This window comes from Capricornis sumatraensis, chromosome 9, assembly GCF_032405125.1.
Source record: "Capricornis sumatraensis isolate serow.1 chromosome 9, serow.2, whole genome shotgun sequence".
In the NCBI taxonomy this organism is placed as follows: Eukaryota; Metazoa; Chordata; class Mammalia; order Artiodactyla; family Bovidae; genus Capricornis; species Capricornis sumatraensis.
Genome location: NC_091077.1, coordinates 19,980,252 through 20,000,000, shown reverse-complemented (window position 1 = coordinate 20,000,000; position 19,749 = coordinate 19,980,252). Strand labels below are relative to the sequence as shown.

The window sequence follows — 19,749 nt, the reverse complement described above, 5'->3', positions numbered from 1 at the left end:
TGGCTCCTTCACCCCCTCGCTATTGTCCGCTCCTCTGAGGAAAAGTATATTTTATATATATATATATCTATATATAAATTTTGTCTTTAAGGAGGAAAAGGGGGGGGGGAATCTAATAAAAAGTGCTTTTAAAAACTGGGAGAGGGCTGGGGAGGGGAGTAGGTGAAGAAAAATAGTTTACAATCTCCAAGCGCCTCACGGGGTCAGGGGATGAAGGTGGGGGTGGCAGGGACGCCCTCAGTGCCGGCCCACTGGGTCCCACCAGGTTGTAAGTGCCGTGAAAGAAGGCGGCGGGGGCCCCTGGGGAGTCACCCTGGCATCCCCCTATTCCCCATCTTCTTCCCTTTCTCCACGCCTGGAAATAAAATAGATTTGTGTTGCAGTGGCCAGGATATAATGGGGGCCCACAGGCAGGAATGGGAGGCAGGGAGGCAGTCAGAGAGATGGAGGGGGAGACCCCCACTTAGGAAGTGCCCTGAGGAAGGAGGGTGGGGGTGGGGATGGGGCCATTTTAACGTCCGCTCACAGCAGACAGAAATCATTTTTTAAGGTCTTGTCTCATAGACTCTAGAAACCAGTGAGGGAAGGAAAAGAAAAGACCACCTGGGTCCCCGGCTTCCCCCGAGACCACCCTCACCCCTGCCGGGATCTGGGATCCTGATCAGGCCTCAGATGGGACCCCAGACCCCAAACCCGGTGGCAGTGGTGGTGGTGGTGGGGGTCGCCCAGGGAGTTCAGAATCCTTGTGTCCCACAAAAACCCCAAACCAAGCCCCAAAAGCCATCGATGGGGTGGGGGAGAAGCGGGGCTGGGGGCTGGGGGTGGGGTGCAGGTGGGGCAAGGGTCCCCGTGGAGGGGGAGAACGGTCATGAAGGAGAAAAATCGGAGAAAAGCACTACCCTAGATTCTGTGACGCTTCATATATATATATCTGTATATATATATATATATATAGATATAGATATCTGTATATAGATATTTTCTTTTTTTGTGTTTTTGGGGGGTGGTGGGTGATTTGCTCTCTCTCTCTTTCTCGGGTTTCTGTTTTGCCTTTTTTTTTTTTTGGTTTTTCAAGCGAGTCCGGCCGCGAAGCTGCCGTCGGCGGTGGAGGCCCTGGAGCCCCCGTCGCCTCCCCCTGCGGCGCTCGCTACATTCAACCTGCCCAGGCCATCGGGGCTGGCCTCGTCCTCCTCCTCGTCCTCGTCCTTAAAGTGCTTCTCCTGGCCATTGCGCCGCGCGGCGGCGGCGGTGTCATCTTCCGGCGAGCCGGGCGGGGCGGGGGCGCCAGGCGGTGGGGGCGCGGGGGCCCCCGAAGCTGGAGCGGGGTCGGGCCCCCCGAGCGCCCCGCCCCGCACGCGGGGCTTGCGGCCACGGCGGGAGGGCACGCCATTGCAGCCGTCCTTCTTGAGGTGTCTGTGCAGATGGTCGGAGCGCACGAACGTCTTGCAGCAGCTGTCACACTGGTAAGGCCGCAGGCCGGTGTGCACGCGCATGTGGTTCTTCAGGTCGTAGTTGTGCGCAAAGGCCGCCCCGCACTGCTGGCACAGGTACGGCTTCTCGCCCGTGTGCTTCCTCATGTGCACCTTGAGCTTGTCCTGCCTGTGGACGGGCCGAGGGTCAGCGGGGGCGCCGGAGGGCAGCCCCCTTCCCAGGATGGCAGCCCTGCCCAGCCCGCCCCACTGGCCTTGGAGCGGGAAACTTGGACCTTCATGAAAAGATGGGCTGCACCCTGGATTAGTGGGGCGGGGAGGGCACCCCAGTGGAACATGGTGAACAGGTTGAGGTCCCCATTCTGAGAACAGCACTGAGCAACCCACGAAAGTCTAAAAAGGGCCTCAGACCCTGCTGGCTGTGTGGCCTCGGGACAACAGCTGAACCTCTCTAAAACCCTTTTTCTTTTTTTGTCAACACTGCTGGATCAGCTCACTCACCAGAGATGGAAAGATGGCAAGCGCATTCTTAACCACTGGACCATCAGGCAAGTCCCACTGAAACCCCTCACCTTTTGTTATTGGCTGCACTGCAAGATCTTAGCTACTCAACCAGGAATCAAACCTGTGCCCCTCTGCAGTAGAAGCTTGGAGTCTTAACCACTGGACCACCAGGGAAGTCCCACTGAAACCCCTTTCTTTTCCACAGAAGGAGGAAGGGAAGACGCCTCTCTCCTGCCTGGGGTTCTGCCCAGTGGCAGACGCACAGCTTCACACTGCAGGTATTTAAGCCTGCTGAGTGTGTGCATGCTTAATCACTCAGTCGTGTCTGACTCTTTGTGATCCTATAGACTGTAGCCCGCCAGGCTCCTCTGTCCATGGGACTCTCCAGGCAAGAATACTGGGGTGGGTTGCCATGCCCGCCTCCAGGGGATCTTCCCCACCCAAGGATCAAACCAGGGTCTCCTGCATTGCAGGTGGATTCTTCACCATGTGAGCCACCAGGGAAGCCCTGTTCCAGGTGCTGAAAATGCTCCAGAGAACAAGGCGGAATACCGTGGGTGCTGGAGGGATTAGTGACTGAGAGGGCTAAATAGTCCTGGTTTTAGCTCTGAAAGATCTCTGCCCTGGGAAACCCATGGGTCACTGGAAATCCAGGGCAGTTGGTCATAGCAGTAACCAAGTCCCCCCAACCCCCAGTTGCTGCCAAATCCCCCCTCCCCTGCCTCACTCCACTCTGGCCATGCTGGCTTCCTGGCTATGACCCCAGCACACCAAGAACCACGAGCCTACATCAGGGCCTTCACACATGCTGCTCCCACGACCAGAGCACTATTTTTCCTCTCAGATCTTCACAGCTGAATTTTGGTCCAAATGTGACCTTCTCAGAGAGGCCCAACTAGACCCCTTCACTCTTGGTCCCTCGTGCTACCATCTTGCTTCTCGTCTGTCTCCCTATCTGAACTATGCGCCATGAGAGCAGGGTATGATTCCAGGGTCCCTCCTTGCCCCTCTCACCCCACAAACAGCAGTGTGGACCAGACTCAGCCTGGGACCTCTGGCCTACAAAACGGATCATCTCATCAGTTCTGGGGTTACCACGGTGCAAGTGTTGCTCTGTCCTGCTGAGCTCTTGGAATGTGACTGCTCCAAAGTAAGGTGTGCAAGAAGTGCAAAAGGCATCCCAGATTCTGAAGACTTCCTTTACTCAAAGTGATATGAAATATCTCATTTATAATTTTGCTTATTAATCGTATGTTGAAATGCAACTAACAGACTATGCAAAATATGATTAAGATTACTTTCACCTATTCCTTTTACTCTTTGAAAATGTGGCTGCCAGAGAATGTAAAGTCACAGAGGTGGCTCACGTGGTGTTTCTATTGCACTATGCTGGTTCATACTGATGGGGGTGGATTCCAGGCAGGAATCCACAAGGCAAGGGCAGGGACCTGGATCTCCAGAGCTCTGCCAAGCATCTGACCTGCTCCTTGCTGCAGACTCTTGTGCTTTACTGAGTCCCTCTGGGTCTCTCCCTTCTAATGTCCATCAGACTGAGAACTTCTTTAGTGCCAGGACTAACAGACTCCTACTCATCCTTCAAAACCCCACATGAAATGCCTCTTTGCCTCCAGGAAGTCTTTCCCAACCTCAAGACAAAAGCCTGCACCCATCCCCTGCCACCACCTGGCCTCTTTCAGTACCAAGTCTCTTCCTCTGGCATCACTCACAGAGCTGATGTCCCTGCTTGTTCTAACTCTTCTAGGCTCCTTGCTGTCCTGAGGATCAAATCCTGGCCCTATGCAACCAGACCCTTGACTACTCTCTGGCCTGTTACCCTCACATGAGCCAACAGAATTTGGACCATAATGAACTCATTGCTCCCTAGATTAACTGAGGCTGTCACCAGGAAGATGATGGCAATTGCCAGGCGCTCCCCCTTCTGCCTGCTCAGAGCCCACTAACATGGCCTCCCAGGTGCCCTGCTCACATCCTGGGGCCACGTCATGGAGGGAACAGGAGGGACTCAGACTATTCTAGCACCACACAGAGATTTCTCCAACTGAGGCTTAGAAGCTCAGAGAGGGGAAGTGACTTGCCCTGAGTTGCACAGAGGGTTGGGGGCTGTGCCGAGGTGCAGTGGGTGGTGGAGGCAGCCTGGGTTTCATCACTTCAAGCCCCGGCCCGGGTAATTATAGCCCGGGCCGCCACAGGCCCCGCTTACTCAACTCTCTAGTGTGAGTCAGAGGGGCCCCAAGGCTCCCCGGCCTGGAGGGAGGGGTGGGAGCTGGGGCCCTGGGTGGGGGTGGGCAGAGAGGAGCCAGGTGGGCATACGGGAGGAAGACGCTCCATGCCTCAGTTTTCCTGACTGAGGGAATCAGTAAACAGAAAACAGAATCAGCCCCGAGCTGAATGTGGGGCGGCCCGGAGAACTCCAGATTAGATGAAACTGAGCCTTGGCGGGATGGGTGGTGAGGTGGGGGTGTTACCTCTCCAGACTCGGGCTTGCTAGGTCTCCTCCAAGCTGTTCCTCCCAGGCTCAGAGATCCTGAGGGCAGGACCCCAGCTATCCCAGTCCACCCTCCCTATGTCTGGAGGGAGAGGAAGGACCCCAAGACCACCAGCACCCCAATCTCACCAAAAGGGGAAGCCAAGCCACCATCCAGGTGAGATGTCTCCCAGCCAGTGCCCTTTGCCCCTGCCTGGCACTCCTGGGTCCTAGAGTCCCAGCCACACCCTCCTCTCCTGGCCTGCTGGGGAGGGGGCCCAGGTACTGGGCCAGGGGTCAGCCCCCAAATTCTATCCCCATGGGGTGGGGCTGGGAAGCTGGGACAATAGCCTCTTTCTTCAGCCTGGGTGGGCGTGGCTGGGGAACCCCAGGGCTGATGAGGGTAGGGGGTGATGCTGAGTCACCCAGCTTGGCAAGGCCCCTGCACACCAGCCAGCCCCCCGCCCCCACTGGGCTGACCCACAAAGCCCAGCCTGTCACCTCTGGACTCCTAAAACCTGGCCTCAGACACCTCCTCTCCAGGGACCAAGCCCAGTGGCCCCTGTGCTCTTCTTCCTCCACTGGCTGCAGCCCATTCTGTAAGATGAACCAGCCTCAGGGCCTTTGCACTGGCGCTTCCCCCTCTGCCTTTCCCTTCCCCTCTCCCTGTGGCTCCTGCCTTCCCCTCCTTTAGGTCTCGGTCCTCGGTGAAGCCTCCCTGTGGCGGGCAGCACCCACAGCTGCCCTCTTGCCTGGTTCTCCGCTCTTTTCCTCCCTAGCTTTTTCCACCAACTCATGTTATCAATTCCGTGGTCATATCTTGCATATGCCCATTGCCCCCATGGGGATTTTGGTGTGTATCTACTTTGAGAACAGGGCCTGGGACCCAGCAGGCACGCGTACATGTTGGCTGAATGAAGCAGGTTCCCTGGGCTCATGGAAGGCTTGTAAGTTAAACACAACAAGCAGAGCGCCCTGTTCCCAGTGGGGTTGTGGTGTTCTCCCAAGGCCCAGATTCTCCAGTCTGGAGAAGAACCACCACAGGGAAAAAGAGCTATGCCAGGGACATCCCTGGTGGTCCAGTGGTTAAGAATCTGCCTTGCAATGCCCAGCACGTGGGTTTGGTCCCTGGTCAGGGAACTAGATTCCCACATGCCTCGGAGCTCCTGAGGCCATGAGCACCACAGCTAGAGAATCCGTGCACTGAAAGGAAAGATTTGAATGATGCAATTAATACCTGATGCAATAAGTAAATAAAAATATTTTAGAAAAGAAAGAAAAGCTGCTCCTTGGGCTCTTCCTTCCAGCCTCACACATTTCGGCACCACCTGGCACACTTTAAGTTTAAGTGGTCAGCTTGTTTAGGCGCTGTGTGCCCACTCCCATCATAGGTTCTCTTGACAGGCACGGGGGGGTGGGGGGTGCACCAATGGAGAAGGCACCCTTGTAGGGTGTTTTTGCACATGGAGGCAGGATGTGAACATGTGTATGCACACATGATGGCGTAGGGGGCCATGTGTGGCCACTGGACCAGGGGCCCCTGGGAAGCACCCCAACTCCCCACCACGGAGGCGCCAACTCACCTGGTGAATCGGACCTTGCAGATGTTACACTCGTAGGGCTTCTCGCCCGTGTGGGTCCGGATGTGGCGCGGCAGCTTGCCAGCACCCTGGATGACCTTCTCGCAGATGGGGCACTTCTGGAAGGCCTTGGCCCGGATCTTCTTCTCCACCTTCTGTGACCAGGCCGGGTAGACGTCCCCGTCGTGGGCGCCGCTGAAGTACTTCAGGTAGTAGTCCACAACACCTTTGTCGTCCGCCCGTGACTCCTCGTCGCTGTCCCCCGCTGTGGTCGCCCCCGCCCGGCCCACCGACGACATCATCTGCTGCAGCAGCGTGCTGGCCGCCAGCCCGTCCGCATCAGCCCCGTCCGCATCCTCGCCCTCAGCCGTGCCCGACAGGAAACCCGGAGAGTCGCCTGGCTCCGGGGCTGCCTCCGACAGTGAGGCTGCCTCCTCCTCCCCGCCCCGGCCGTAGTGGCCGTTCTGCGTGGTGGTGGATGGTGGGACCACGGGGGTTGGGAAGAGGCCCCCTGCCGGGGCGTCCTCATCCCGCTCTGGCCACAGACCTGGGTTGCTGTCGCCCTCATCCCCATCCCCGGCCGAAGGCCGCTCAGCCGGGGGGCCGGGCCCGTAGAAATCCAAGCCATTGCAGTCGCCAGCAGCCACGGCGGCCACGGCGGCCGCCACAGCCTCCTTGGTGGCATCCAGGTCATCGTCGGATGCGCCAAAGGCAGACCATGGGAAGGAGGCAGCCGCGGTGGCGGGCAGGCTGTTCATGGGATTGGTCTGGAAGAACTCGAGGTACTCCTTGGCGCGAAGGAGGTTTCGCTGATCAATTTGATCTACGAGGTCCAGCTGCCCGGCATCGGCGCCTGCGTCGGCTGCCAGGATCTGCCGGTCGAGGAGGTCAGCGCACACGTGGCTCACAGCGGGGATCTCGAGCAGGCGGGCAGCACTGAGGATGTCGCCCACGTTGGCCGTGCTGACAGTGAGTGTGGCCGTGTAGGCGAAGTCCATGAGGGCCGTGAGCGCCTCAGCGCTGACGAAGTCGATCTCGTACACGTTCTGCTGGTCCACCACGGCGCCTGATGTGAACAACTTCTTGAAGTACTGGCTGCAGGCGGCTAGCACCGAGCGGTGCGTGGGGAACTCGCGGCCCTCTACCAGGATCACCACGTCACACAGCAGGCCCTGCGTCCGCTGCTCGTTGAGTCCGCTCAGGATGTCACTGCTGTGGTCGGGGAACGGGATCCCGATGGGGCCGTCCACGCCGCCGGCCATCTTCCGCGCCGAGACCTACAGCACCAGGAAGGAAGGGGCAGTTGTGAGAGTCGGGGGTGGAGAGTCGGGGGATACGGATGGGGCCAAATGGCCGGGCAGCAGGACCCTCAGAGAGTAGTCCCCCGACCCCAGCCTCAGTTTCCCTGGCTCTGCATTAGGATGGTCTGTGGTCATCACTGGGGGATGACACTGGTGAAACCCAGCCGGGTGCTTCAGAGATGAACACGAGCCCCTTCCCCTCTTTAATGGATGGGTGATCCCAGCTAAGGGGCAGTTTGAAGTGGCGTGGGAGCACACAGAAGGTGCTCAATAAATGCCCAGCATGAGTTGCATCCTAGTGAATCTGAGCACGGGCTTCTGCCCACCCACTCTCTAGGAGGACGTGGCAGTGATATAAGGCACCCACTGTGTGCCATCCTGGCTGAGCACCCAGGAGTCCCATAGGCAGTGTGGTTTCCACTGCAGAGGTGAGAAAGTGAGGCTCAGGGAGTCCCAGTCTCAATTCAAACCCAGGGTGCCTGACCCAAGAGCCACTACCCAAACGGTGTGGCTGTCCAACCCTGCCTGGCCCCTCAGCCTCCCTAACCTTCCCTCCTGCTGCTTGGTCAGGCCCGGTTCTCTTGGGGGGCTCTGAGTCAGCAGGAAGGGGTGAGGCCAAGACCCAGGGACCTGGCCAGAAACATGGGGGCCAAGGGTGTGCCCTCCTGGGGTGGGGCCATGACTCTGCAGGAGGAACCCATTCCTGCCATGTGGACCCCCAGGACGTGGCTCAGCTCTTGCAGTGAATAACTGGGGGGAATGAGGCCACCGTCAGATGCTCCTCCCTGCCTACTTGAGCTGATCCTGTCAAGGAGTAATGGGGGGCCAGGGGCCTCCTCTCCACCGCCTGCCCAGCCAGTTCCTCTCCTTTTGGCCACCCTGTCTGCACTGTTCAGACTGGACAAGACTCTGCCACTCTTAAGGCCTCAGTCTCCCCATCTGTCAAATGGGCAGAAGCCTTTGGCAGAGCAGGGCCAGAGGGGGACTCAGTCTCGCCCTTCCCCCCCTCCTTTTTTCCGCCTTCCCCTGGGCTGTGACTCATCCACCCACTCGGGCGCTTGTGCAACCCCCTGGCTCCTGTCCCCACCCTCCACCCTCTCCGGGGAACCCCTGGCTGCCCAGAGCCACCCAACAAAACCCACATTCCTTGGACCCAGCTGGCCTGCTTTCAGGACGGAGCCCCTGCTTGTCCCTGGGGAGAGAGCCTGAATCCAGCCATCCACAGCCTCCCCGGGACTCCCAGCTGAGTGACCCAGCTCAGGTCTAACCCGATCCCTCCTGCTAGGTAGGCCTCTCGCGGGATGCAGGCGGCTGGCCTAGCCAGTCCCAAGGACCCAGGGCCGCCCTGGGAGCGGGGTCCAGGCCTTGAGGCCGACACAGAGGCCTTTGTGTGGTGCGCAGGCAGCCGGTACACTTCCCGGGACGCCTCTCTCCATGGCCCGCCCTCTTTCCCGCCGACCGCACCAGCTGCTCAGCTCCCCCCTCTGTTCCGCCAGTCCGCGGTGGGTGCGGCGGGGGGGAGGCTCAGATGTTGACTGTTGGGAACAGGAGAATAGGGGGTGGGGGGCGCGACCCCATCCAAGGCTCGGCCACAGGAGGCCTCAGCAGAGCCCCCTATGGCGGCTCCCACCCCCTGCCACCATCTGCCGTCTGGCCCCGGGCCCCTGGGAGCGAGTGGGCAGATGGGCCTCCGGATCAGACCGGCCTCAGCCCCTCCTCTGATCCAGGCCACCAACACGCCAAGATGGCCACCCTTGCCCTGCCTGCCAGTGTCCCTTCAGGTGACTCCTGGGGCCTCTAGGTCGGGACCTGAATTGGTCCAGGTGACTCACCCCTGCCATGGCCACTCCACCCCCACCTCCCTACCAGGCCAGGCACTGGCGCAGACCTACTTCAAGCGCGAAGTCACCCAGTTGGAAAGGAGTGGGCTCCGTCCTTGAACCCATCCTGGGGCGATGGATCAAGCCCTGGGCCTGGGTCTCCACCAGCTGGAAGACCCGGGCCAAGTGCACACAGCCTGCTGTGTGGGGCAGTCCTTGGGTCTGGGTTGGGTCTTGGGGGTCCAAGTCTCTGCCCTTCCCCAGCGGGGGCCTCCTATTTCCCCAGCTAATCATCTGATATGAATTTGGGCAAACTCTGGGAAATAGTGGAGGACAGAGGAGCCTGGTGTGCTGTAGTTTCTGGGGTCGCAAAGAGTCAGACACAACTTGGCAACTGAACAACAACAAATCACATGAGACCTTCTCAAGGGCAAGGCCTGGGGTGATGCAGGCTCAGGGAAGCCCCCAAGAAAGCAGCATGAGCCCCATTCACAGATGAGAACACTGAGGCCCAGGGACAGCTAGAAGCCAGGCCGAGAGCACCCAGCGAGGCTGACCCAGGAGCCCACAGAGGTGAGAGGCTGGTGGTCCCCCAACCCTCCCCTACACACTTCCCAGCAAGCCGCAGCCTCTTTTCTCGGCCTGGAAACTAAACTGGCCACCTGGCTTAACCCTCTCTCCAAGAACTCATGCCACCTGGCTGCCACGCCCCAGGCCGCTGTCCCCACAGGGGCCTCTTGGGGCCCTCCCTCTAGAAAGGGGAGGAAGTCCCTGTGAGATGGGAGAGAGGTCAGGTGGGGTCCTGGTGGCAGAAAGCACTGATGACTAAGCACCCACTGTGTGCCATGGCAGGGTCTCACCGGGAGAGCCCTGCCTTGCTCTAAGAGGCCCTACACCTCTGACACCTAGTAGGTGCTCCCACACTGGCAGCTAACACCTAGTAGGTGCTCCCGCAATGGCGGTTTCCTCGGTAATGATGAGCCAACGAAACCTCTCTCCTCCAGGAAGCCCCACCCCCCCACGCTGGCCGTGTCCACACCCTCAACGGCCAGGGTCCCTGAGCTCAGGCCCACACCCACCTAAGGCACGGTCTTTCATCACAGCTCCACCCCCACACTTGCCTCCATGGGATTTCCGGGGCCGTTTGGTGCTGACTCGGCGGCCGGCCGAGGGGCAGGCCTCGGCAGGCTCCTCCTGGGCTGGAGGTGGGGCGCCCTCCTCCCTCTTGGGCTGCTCCCAGGCCCCTACACCCGGCCCTCCCCTGAGCAGCACACAGTAGGGGTGCAGCAAACGACAGGAGGAACCAAAGACCAAAGAGCTATGCCCTGGAGTAAGCCCACGCCCAGCCCTGCCCACCTGGCTGGCAGGCACACCCAGTACCAGGGGCTAGTGCCAGTCCCACCTCCGATCCAACCTAGGGTCACTTGCTGCGGCAGGCAGCTAGGACCTGGGCCAGCTTTGGGCCCTCCTCGGTGCCCTAATTTTCAAGACCTAACTGGACCCTAGGCTGTAGAGATGAGCAAAAGCTCAGAGAGGTGCTAAGACCAGAGCAAGGTCACACAGCAGAGCAGTGGCCAGGCTGGGACTCAGATGCTCTGACCTGAGGTGCCAGCACTCACCCACTGGGGATGCAGGGTGAGGCTGGGAGCGCCCAAACCTGGTCCCCAGAACATCAGGGGGCAAAGCCCAGGGTAGCGCCCCAGGAGAGGGTCAGAGGGAGGAGGCCGAGGAGTCCCCAAGGTCAGGTGCAAGGTGAGGGCTGGAGCCGGGCCTCCCCCTCCTACCCACACCCCCCAGGAAGGGGGTAGCCAGCAGCAAGTAGGTAGGTAACCATCAGCTGATGCCTTTCTGGAGGAGAGTCCAGGGAGGGGGGCAGCTTAATGGAGGTTACAGGCTCCCACACCCACCCAGGGAGAGAACAAAAAAGAACTCCTTCAGGGACCTCCGACACCTACTATGTGCCACAGCAGCCCAAGAGCTGGTCTGTCTACCTCTAAGCTGGGTGACCTTGGGCCAAGAAAAGCACCTCAGTTTCCTTGGGAGTTGTGACGGTAGCAAAGGGTTCCACTCTAGTCCACTCAGCAAGCCTACACCTAGGACCTACTATGTGCCAGTGACAGTTCCCAAAGGCCTGATGAGGTGGTTTGCCCCCTCTTATGGATGGGAGTGGGGCTTTCAACTTCACTTCTGAACATTATACCAGAGGGAATCCATCTCCCTCTCCATCTACTATGTGCCAAGCAAGTGCCAGGTAGGCCCCAGGAGGAAGCTGAGCCATCATCTAGAGGGAAAAAAACGGGCCCAGAGAGGGTAGGCAGCTGGCCCAAGGTCACACAGCAAGTCTGGCACCCAGGTGCGGCCGCCAGGCCAGCGCCTGGCCGCCCCCACCCCCTCCCAGCCTGGCAGCCTGTGTTGCAAGGTTGGTCCTGACGGGTTACCCCGCCCTGACCTGGTGCCAATCCCTGCCTGGCCCGGTCCCCGGCCTGGGGTTTAATGGGACAGGAATGCAGCGTCCTGGTTGGGGGGTGGGGGGCACTAACGGCTCAGGGTGACTGTGGCTGCCAGCTGTCAGCCAGCCCCCTGCCCGCCTGTCCTCGCAGGCCTCCCTCCGGGCCAGACACCAGCAAACAGGCCCTCGGCCATTTTATGTGTCCATTTATTGCCCTAAATGGGGAGGGGCTTCCTGCCCGGGCCTTAAAGGGCCAGAGGCAGGAAGGCTGTGGGCCCACTGGGAAGTGTGTGTGTGTAGACCGGAGGGGGTGGGGATTAGGAGGTCACGGGGCTCCTATCTGACCCCCAGCTCATGGGTGGGGCCAAGGCCCACCCTGTTCCCACGCTCTGAGCGCCGTAGTGGGCCAGGAAGTGCAGCCCTGACACCAAGCCCAGGTTTCAAGAGGAAGCCCTGAGAAGACAGATCTGTTCTCAGTGGAGGTAGAAGGAGTAAGCTTCCTGTCACTGGGGGTAACCAAAGCTGGGCTTCATGGAAGCCCACCAGTGTCTACCCTGCCCTTAGCTCAGGTTGCACGTGCTTATCCAAGATGCCCAGGAAAGGCCTGCGTGACTTCTAGGAGCCTTGTCCCTCTCTTCATCCAGATCGCTCCCCTCATGCCCTCCTCAGAGGCAGGTTTGTCAACTGGAGGCACCACCCTGCCCCCACCTGCAGCCTGAGCAGGTGGAGGGCTCAGCCTGGAAACGCACAGAGGGGTACATGGCCCATGGGGGCCCTAGGCTCCTGTGCTTAGGATCCAGCCCTTCCCAGCTACCAAACATCCTGACAGGAGGTGGGTCAGGGCCCTATTTTCCAGTCGAACCAGAAAGGCGTGGGTGGGGACGCTTCCACCCCGTGGCCATTCCTGGCCTGCTGGGGGACAGATGGAGGGCCTGCTTCTCTGTCCAGATTCTCCAGAGGGCGCCTTCCGTGCTCTGTTGCTTCAGAAACTGGGGCCTCAGGCCCCCCAGGGCCGGGGCTGTTCCCCCAATAGGTCTCGGTTGCCTCAGCATCAACCCTCACAGCTCTGGGAAGTGGCGCCTGTGATCACCACCCCACTTCATGGGCCAGGTCACTGAGGCAACCTGCCCAGGTCGCACGGCGGAGCAGGATTCGAACACAGGTCGTCTGTCTGGCTCCATCTCGCCTAACTAGTCCTTCCAGGGCTCCACCTACCTGCCCCCACACACACTGCCCCAGGTGCCAGCAGGGGACTAAATCCCCCCACCCTGGGGGCCTTGGGGGCTGAGGATAGCTTATTCTCACATCCCCTCAGAATTGCCTTATGACAGCACAGGAAAAAAAGGGAGAGGTCTGTCTAAGGTCATGCAGGGAACCTGGGGCCGGGCTGGAGTCCAGCTGACACCTGTGAAATTGGGGGGCGGGGGGCTTCAGACCGGAGACGCAGGAGGGGCTCTTCAGGGCCCTGACACCACCCAGCAGTCACTAGACAAACATCCCCAGAGAATCACGGAGTATATCCTCAGGACAACACTTTGGGGCTAAAGGTAATCTCCCCATTGTAGTGATGGCCACACTGAGGCTGGCAGAGGGGAGGCAACCTTCCTAAGTGGACCTCAGATGGAGGTGAGGGAGGACCGGGCTGAGACTGGACCACACTGGCCCCCACCCAGGGCTGTCCCTCTGGTCTCCACTGCCCAGGGCTGTGGCAGCTCAGTTTATGGTCTATCAGGTGCCTGGAGCACAAGGTGACAGGTAGGAGGGTGTCATAGTCACACACACCCCCCAAAAGGATCTCTGCTGTACCCCAAGCTGACCCAGGTGCTTCCTCCACAAAGGAGGGAAGGAAAAACACAGGTGGGCCTGCAGGCAGTACGTGGGGGAATTCACAGTAACCTCATTTCACAGAGAAGGATGCTCAGGCTCCGACAGTCCATGGGACCTGTCCAAAGTCACAGAGCAAGTGGGCCAGAATCTGAAACCCCAGTGGACCCCCTTCTCGGGCTAGCTCTGCTTCAGAGAGCCTGGCCCCAAGTCTTGGCTCTGTGAGGCAACCTGGGTCTTGGGAATAATGGGCTGTAAAACACACACAGTCTCCAGGGACGAAGGTGCCAAGGGGTGGGGCTGCAGCTCAGACGGGGTGGGAAGGGCCTGGGACGCTGAGGCTCCTGCTGTGTGACCTTGGACACCTTGCTTCCCCTCTCTGAGCCTCACTGTCCTCTTGGGGCAGAGACTCCATTTGGCTGACAGGTGCCTACTGTCAACCTCCAGGCCCTCTGTAAGACAGGTGAGCAGGTGCCCCTTGGCTGTGACATGCAGAGAACTCTAGACACCACCTGAGCTGGGAGGCAGGACCACAAGAGTGAGACCCAGCCATGGTTGGGTGACCTTGGCCTGCTCTCTGCTTCCCCCGGGCCTCAGTCACTCCTGCCCCATTTGGCACCGTTCTGAGGCTTGCCTAAGCCCCTGTGGCCCCACACTTGTATTGGGCCTTCCTTCCTGGCCTCAGTTTCCCTCACATGGCATCAGGGACCACCTCCAGCCCAACCGACTCTGGGTCAGTCAAGGGTCCAGGGAAAAGGAAGGAAGGAAAAAAGCCCACAGGACTAGCTCTTGCCTGGAGAACTCTCCCCAGTGGATGGGGCTTGAGCGCAGCCAGGCCTCAGTCTGCCACACAAAGAAAAGGGTGTACGGGCTCCCTGCAGCCGCTTACCCGTTGCTGAGGGCCTGTGCTAAGGGTTGTGTGGCTCCCCGGCCCGGGGCCAGGGTGCTGACTGGCCACAATGCAGCCAATCAGGACTGAATAATAAATACCCCCCCAAAGTGACCCACGAATTAAAATTTCAGTGTCCCCGATGGCTCCTCTTTCCTTCATTAGGCATGCGGATCCCAGGGCTTCGCTCTTCCAGCCACCAGCTCCTGCACCCCCCCCTTCTCCCCCAGGCTCCCGTCTCCACAGCGATGGCTGGCGGTAAACAGAGCCCCGAGCCCCGAGCCCAGCCGATAAGTGCCAGGCCCGGGTGATCTAAGGGCCCCACTGCGGGTGGCCCATAGGGGAGAATGCCCCCAGCCTGGAGCCTTGGGGGCCTGGGCAGCAGCAGAGCCCTGCCTGGACTCCCCAGTAGGAAGTGATCCACTGACCCTGGGGAGGTTCCCCCCAGTGTGGGAGCGGTGCACTCGGGGTTACGCCCTGGCCCTGTTCGGGGGGGGCGCGGGGGGGGCGGCGCTGACACGGAATCCTGGACGCCCTCTCCCGCTGGGCCTGCTCCAGCCCTGCTCTGGGAGGCGGTGGGTGGGGGGGTGCAAACCAAGCCCGCCACCCATGGGTGAGCCAGGTGGGCACACCCGGTGGAGGGGCACCAACACCTCTCTCACTTCCGCCGCCTGGCTAGGGGAAGAGAGGAGTTGCCTGCCTCCCCCTGCCACCCCGCCAAGTGCTGGCTACCTTCCCCAAACATTCAGCAGGCACCCACTGGGTGCCCAGGCCCGGTGGGACAGCAGTATCTTGCTGCGGGCCACTGGACTCCCCCACCACCGGCCAGCCAGCGAGGACAGTGCCTCCCAGGACCCGCAAAGGCCTGGGCCCAGGGGGGTGCACCAGCCCCAGCGCTCAGCTCAGGCCCCTGCCTGGTTCCCAGGCCCGGGGCTGGGGGAGGGGGCCAGTTCCTAGGCCACGGTGCGAGGTAGGGAGGGCGAGGGAGGGGGCCGGATCCCACCAGCTTACCCCCTCCTCTGCTCGGGCTCAGGGTTCGCACGTGGTGGTGGCGTCAAGGGGAAGGAGGGGTGTCCGGGCCAGAGGAGACGGGGTCACGCGCTTTGGGGGCGCGGGCGGGGGAGAGGGGTGCTCTCTGTCCCCTCACCCGGGGCCAGGGCCGGACGGCCGCGCGGGCAGGGCAAGGGGCCAGGCCGGTCCCCCCGCCCAAGGCTGAGTCAGGCCCGGGCGGGGGCAGGAAGCGGCCCCCTCCCCCGCCCCGGCCGCAGCGCGCAGCCCCCGCCCCGGCCCGCGGGCCCCCACCGCGCCGCCAGCGCTGGGTGCTCCTACCTCCTTCCCGGGGCAGCGGCGAGGGGGCCCGGCCCCGGCGGCGGCGGTGGCGGCGGCTGCGGCTGGGCTAGCTCCCTCCGAGGGGCCGGGAGGCGGCAGTGAGCCTGGCCCCGCGCCACCCCCCGCCGCCGGCGGCCAATCCCCACCCGGGCTGGGGGGAGGGCGATGCAAATTACCCCGGATCTGGGTCCGCCCGCCCGCCTCCCCCACGCCCGGGCCCAGCCTGCACTAGGCCGCGCATCCCCGGGCTCGCCTGCGCCTCGCGGCCGCTCGGGCCGCCGCCCTCCCCGGGGAGCGCCGGGTGGGTGACCCCCCCCGGGGGCGGGGGGCTGAGGGAAGGGGGGCTGGGGACGGTTACACAACCAGGCGGGGAGGGGCCCCGGGGCGGGGAGGGGGCCGGCCCGCGGGCCGCGCAGCCGGAAGCCGGGGACCGCCACCGGCCCCCGGCAAGGGGAGCCCGGCTGCAGGCCCCGCCCCCGGACCGGCAGGGCCCGCCCTCCAGCCGCGCCGCGCTATCGGCCCGCGGTCATTGGCTCGCCAGCCCGCCGCTCACCGCCCCTCCTCCGCACCGCCCCTACCCGCGGACCGCGGCGGGCTGCCGGCGCAGGGCACCCTGGAACTAGTAGTCCTAGCCTCCTGCCACCTGCCAGCCACAAGCGGGGAGGAACTACGAAGCCCAGAGGCCCCAGCGGCCGCGCCCGCCCACCCGAACACCCCACCCCTTCCCCCTCCTTTGCAAAGCCCCCCTCCCTGTTTTTTCAGCCCCCTCCCCCCCATCCCCCATGGAGCTCAATCCTGGCCAACTCCAACGTATGCACGCAACACCGAATAGGCCCCCGGGGGGCAAGAGCGCCCCCAGTACCCAGCTGCAAACTTAGCACGCGACGCGCCCCCTATCTCCCCACGCCGGCTCCCCCCACCCTCAATGCAGCCCCACTTCCCCTCCCCCTCTCCCCGCGCGCCTGGGAGCCCCCAAAAACCATGCACGGAGGCGGGGGGCGGCTGCCGCACAAACCCGTGCACTTCGCCCCCAATACCCCCTCCCGGGCGGCGCCCCCTCCCCGAGCTCGGGATCCAGGGCGCCTCCTGCCTCCGGGCAGCTGCCAACCACCCCCTCCTCTGAAACTTGCGGAACGTCCCCGGCTCTAGGGATCGCCCCTTCCCGAGAGGGCAGCGGTGGGCGCAGTGCCCCCGGCCCGTCCCCGCCCTGCACCCCGCGCTGGGGGCCGCGTCGGGCGCTGACTTACCTCGCGGGGCCGGGCCGGGGCCGGGGCGCGCGGGGCCGGGGCCCGGAGTTCGGACTAGGTTCCTTGGCCGCTCGCCTGTGGGGTCCGCGTCTCTCTCTCCCCTCGCTGGCTCTCCCCTCGTCGTTCCCTCGCTCCGGCGGCGGCGTCACTGCCCCTACAGTAACTGTACAGTACAGCCAAAGCCCCGTATGATGCTCGCGACTCCCTTCCTGGTTTCTCCGAGGGCAAGAGGGGTCCTCCCTTGTCTTAAAGGTGCCGCAGCCGCCGGCCCCCCCCACGCCCAGCCCGCCCCCCCCACCCCGGCCTCAGAGGCCAGAACAGGCTCGGCAGGTCCCCTCTTGCCACGTCTCTGCCCTCCCGTGGGGCTTCGCCCGCTGCGCCGGGGAGACCGGGCTGTTATTAGGTTTTGTCAAGTTGGGGGGGGGTCCAGCCCGCCCCAGGCGCGCCCCCCCTCCTCTGACCTCTCCGCCCCGCTGCGCGGCGCCGTGCCAGCCTGCCAGCTTATCTGGCCCCAGAGCTCCCCGGGGCGCGGGGGGAGCGGGCCCCCCGGGGTGGAGGGGGGGTGGGGGCCTCCAGATAAACAGGCCCCCAGCCTCTGCGCGGAGGCGGGTGCGGGGGGGCGCGGGCTTTGCCCCCGACGCCTGGGGCGTGGCAGGATGGCAGCGGGGGCGGGGAGGGCTGTGCGCACTGCGAGGACCGACGCGGGCGTGGGTCGCCGCTGCCCTGGCTGCTGGGGGTGGGTAGGGGGCGAAGGGGTGGAGACCGCGGGCCAGGCGCCCGCCCTCTCCGGGGGCCTCAGTTTGCCCAGCTGCGGAAGGGGACCGGGGGCGGGCTTTCGGCTGACGGCTCGGGTCCGCTGGGCTCCCGGGTCCCTAAATGAAACAGCCAACCTGCTCGCCCGCGATTATATAAAGGAGTCGCCTCCGCCCGCTGCGCCAAGGGGCGTAGCGGGGGAAGGGGTTGGCGAGGGGCGGGCTGGGCTGTTGTTTTCCCGGCTTTCCAAGTTCCCCCACCCAACTGCGGGCCACTGGGCGGGACGCGGCCCCGGACCCGGACGCCTGGGTCCTGCGGTCCGCTCCCGCAGGGGTCTGCGTGGCTCCGGAGGGGCGGAGGTGGAGAGTGGGGAGGCGTTGGCTCAGCCCAACTTTTTTTTTTCCCCCTGTCCATTTCTCCCATTTCCTCCCTGGTCGTGGGAGAGGTCCGGCGGGGGGACGGGGGAGGGGGAGGAGGGGGACGAGCGGTGAGAACAGACTGACCCGGCCAGGCCGGCTGCCCGCTGCACACAGTAGGCACCCGAGGAGGGCTGGCTGGTGCGATCAGCCGCCTGGCAGGGGCTCTGCGCCTCAGTTTCCCCCTTCCTCATTCCCTCGGTCGGAGAGGGCTGGCACCTGCTCCACAGCGGTCGTTTACTGAGCGCTTCTCAGGTGGCTGACTCTGTCCGGGGTCCTGTTTACTTCCATTCCAACATCTAATGCCATGACCATGGTCATTATTTCTTGTTATTATAATTTTTTACCACCATTGCCTTACAGGCAGGAAACTTCCACTGCCATTAGTGAAACGCACATCTGTCCCTCTCTGACTTCAAAGCTTTCCACCTCTCCACCCCAACCTTCTGCACCTTACTGCTTCTCCGCTCCCAAACGGGGTGAATGGGCTTTTGTAATAATAAATTGTCTTTAAGGGGAAACCCTGGAGGTCCCCAGAAGGGAAGTGACAGCCCCAGGACTTGCAGCCTGAAACCAGCCCCTGGGTAGGTGGAAAGGGACTGAGGGAGGGGCCACAGCCATCCAGAGTGAGGGCGGAACCCAGGGACTTTGCTCTAACGACCCTGCCTGGGAAATAAGCCTCTTCCTTCTTTAAACCACCCTCTCATCCACCCTGGGAGGAGAAGGGCCAAGCAGAAACACAATTTGCAGGTCTCAGGATAGCACGTGGGCTCTGTAGATACCCGAAGCTCAGACCTTCATCCTAAATGGTCTTATTTGCCATCCTCCAAGCCCCACCCACTCAGCCAGAGAAGGGTGACTCAGTGTCCCCTCTGTACTACCCAGCCTCAGATATCTGGTACTCTTCTCAGCAGTTGATAACCTGACTCAGAAGGGGCAAGAGAACTTACATGTAAGATTGGCATTGAATCTAATCCTTATCAGGCCCCGGGAAAGAGCAGGGATTATGTGATTTCCATTTTACATTTGAGGAAATTGAGACCCAGAGAGGGAGAGATCCCAAGGATGTTGGATCCAGCTTCATCTGGCTCTGGACCCTGCCAGAGGGTCTGCAGGCAAGTCCTTGAGGAGATGCCAGGATGGCATACCCTGTGCCCATTCCTGCCCCTGCAATAAAAAGAGAAGGAGGTGGGTAAAGCTTTGTCCTAACCCCTACTCCTCAGTCCCACCCCTCCCCTGCCGCCACAAAAGATACCCAAGCAGATACTAGTTGAAAAACCTAATAAAGTATAAAAGATTGAGTTGCTGTGTGACCTTGGGGAGACTACTTAACCTCTCTGATCCTCAGAGTCCTCTGTAAAGAATAATCATAGAGAGACTTCCCTGGTGGTCCAGTGGTTAAGACTTCAAGCTTCTACTACAGCAGGGCACAAGTTTGATCCCTGGTCATGGAACTAAGATTCCCTCAAATGCCACAACATGGCCAAAAAAATAGTAAAACTTTGAAAAATTTTTATTTTTAAAAATAAAAAAGAGTAATGGTAGAGACTTCCTAGGGTTGTGACAAAGGAGAATCAAGATGGTACATGTAACATACTTAAACAGCATTGTACCCGCTGGTGGGAGGTCCTCAACACAGGACAGATAGGATTATGTTGTTATTGTTGTCATTATTATTTTATTTGGGCCATACCCTGACCCGTATGCCCTGTTCCTGGCCAG

The 19,749-nt window shown here is 61.5% G+C and overlaps 1 protein-coding gene across 1 annotated transcript; it reads right to left on the bottom strand.

The window, feature by feature from the left end:
- Positions 1-1,070: 1,070 nt before the first annotated feature.
- On the bottom strand, positions 1,071-15,653 carry ZBTB7A (zinc finger and BTB domain containing 7A). Its single transcript, XM_068981182.1, has 3 exons — positions 15,612-15,653; positions 6,003-7,276; positions 1,071-1,599 (listed from the first exon to the last, which is right to left on the bottom strand). Exons 2-3 carry the CDS (start codon positions 7,259-7,261, stop codon positions 1,071-1,073), a joined length of 1,788 nt encoding a protein of 595 aa, XP_068837283.1. The 5' UTR covers positions 7,262-7,276; positions 15,612-15,653.
- Positions 15,654-19,749: the final 4,096 nt, after the last annotated feature.

What these genes read in the sequence shown, in the direction of transcription:
- ZBTB7A (XM_068981182.1), bottom strand. Translation starts at nt 7,261, where the DNA reads ATGGCCGGCGGCGTGGACGGCCCCATCGGGATCCCGTTCCCCGACCAC. An exon ending in TGCAAGGTCCGATTCACCAG is followed by an intron (nt 1,600 to 6,002) that starts GTGAGTTGGCGC and finishes GCCCGTCCACAG; the next exon opens with GCAGGACAAGCTCAAGGTGC.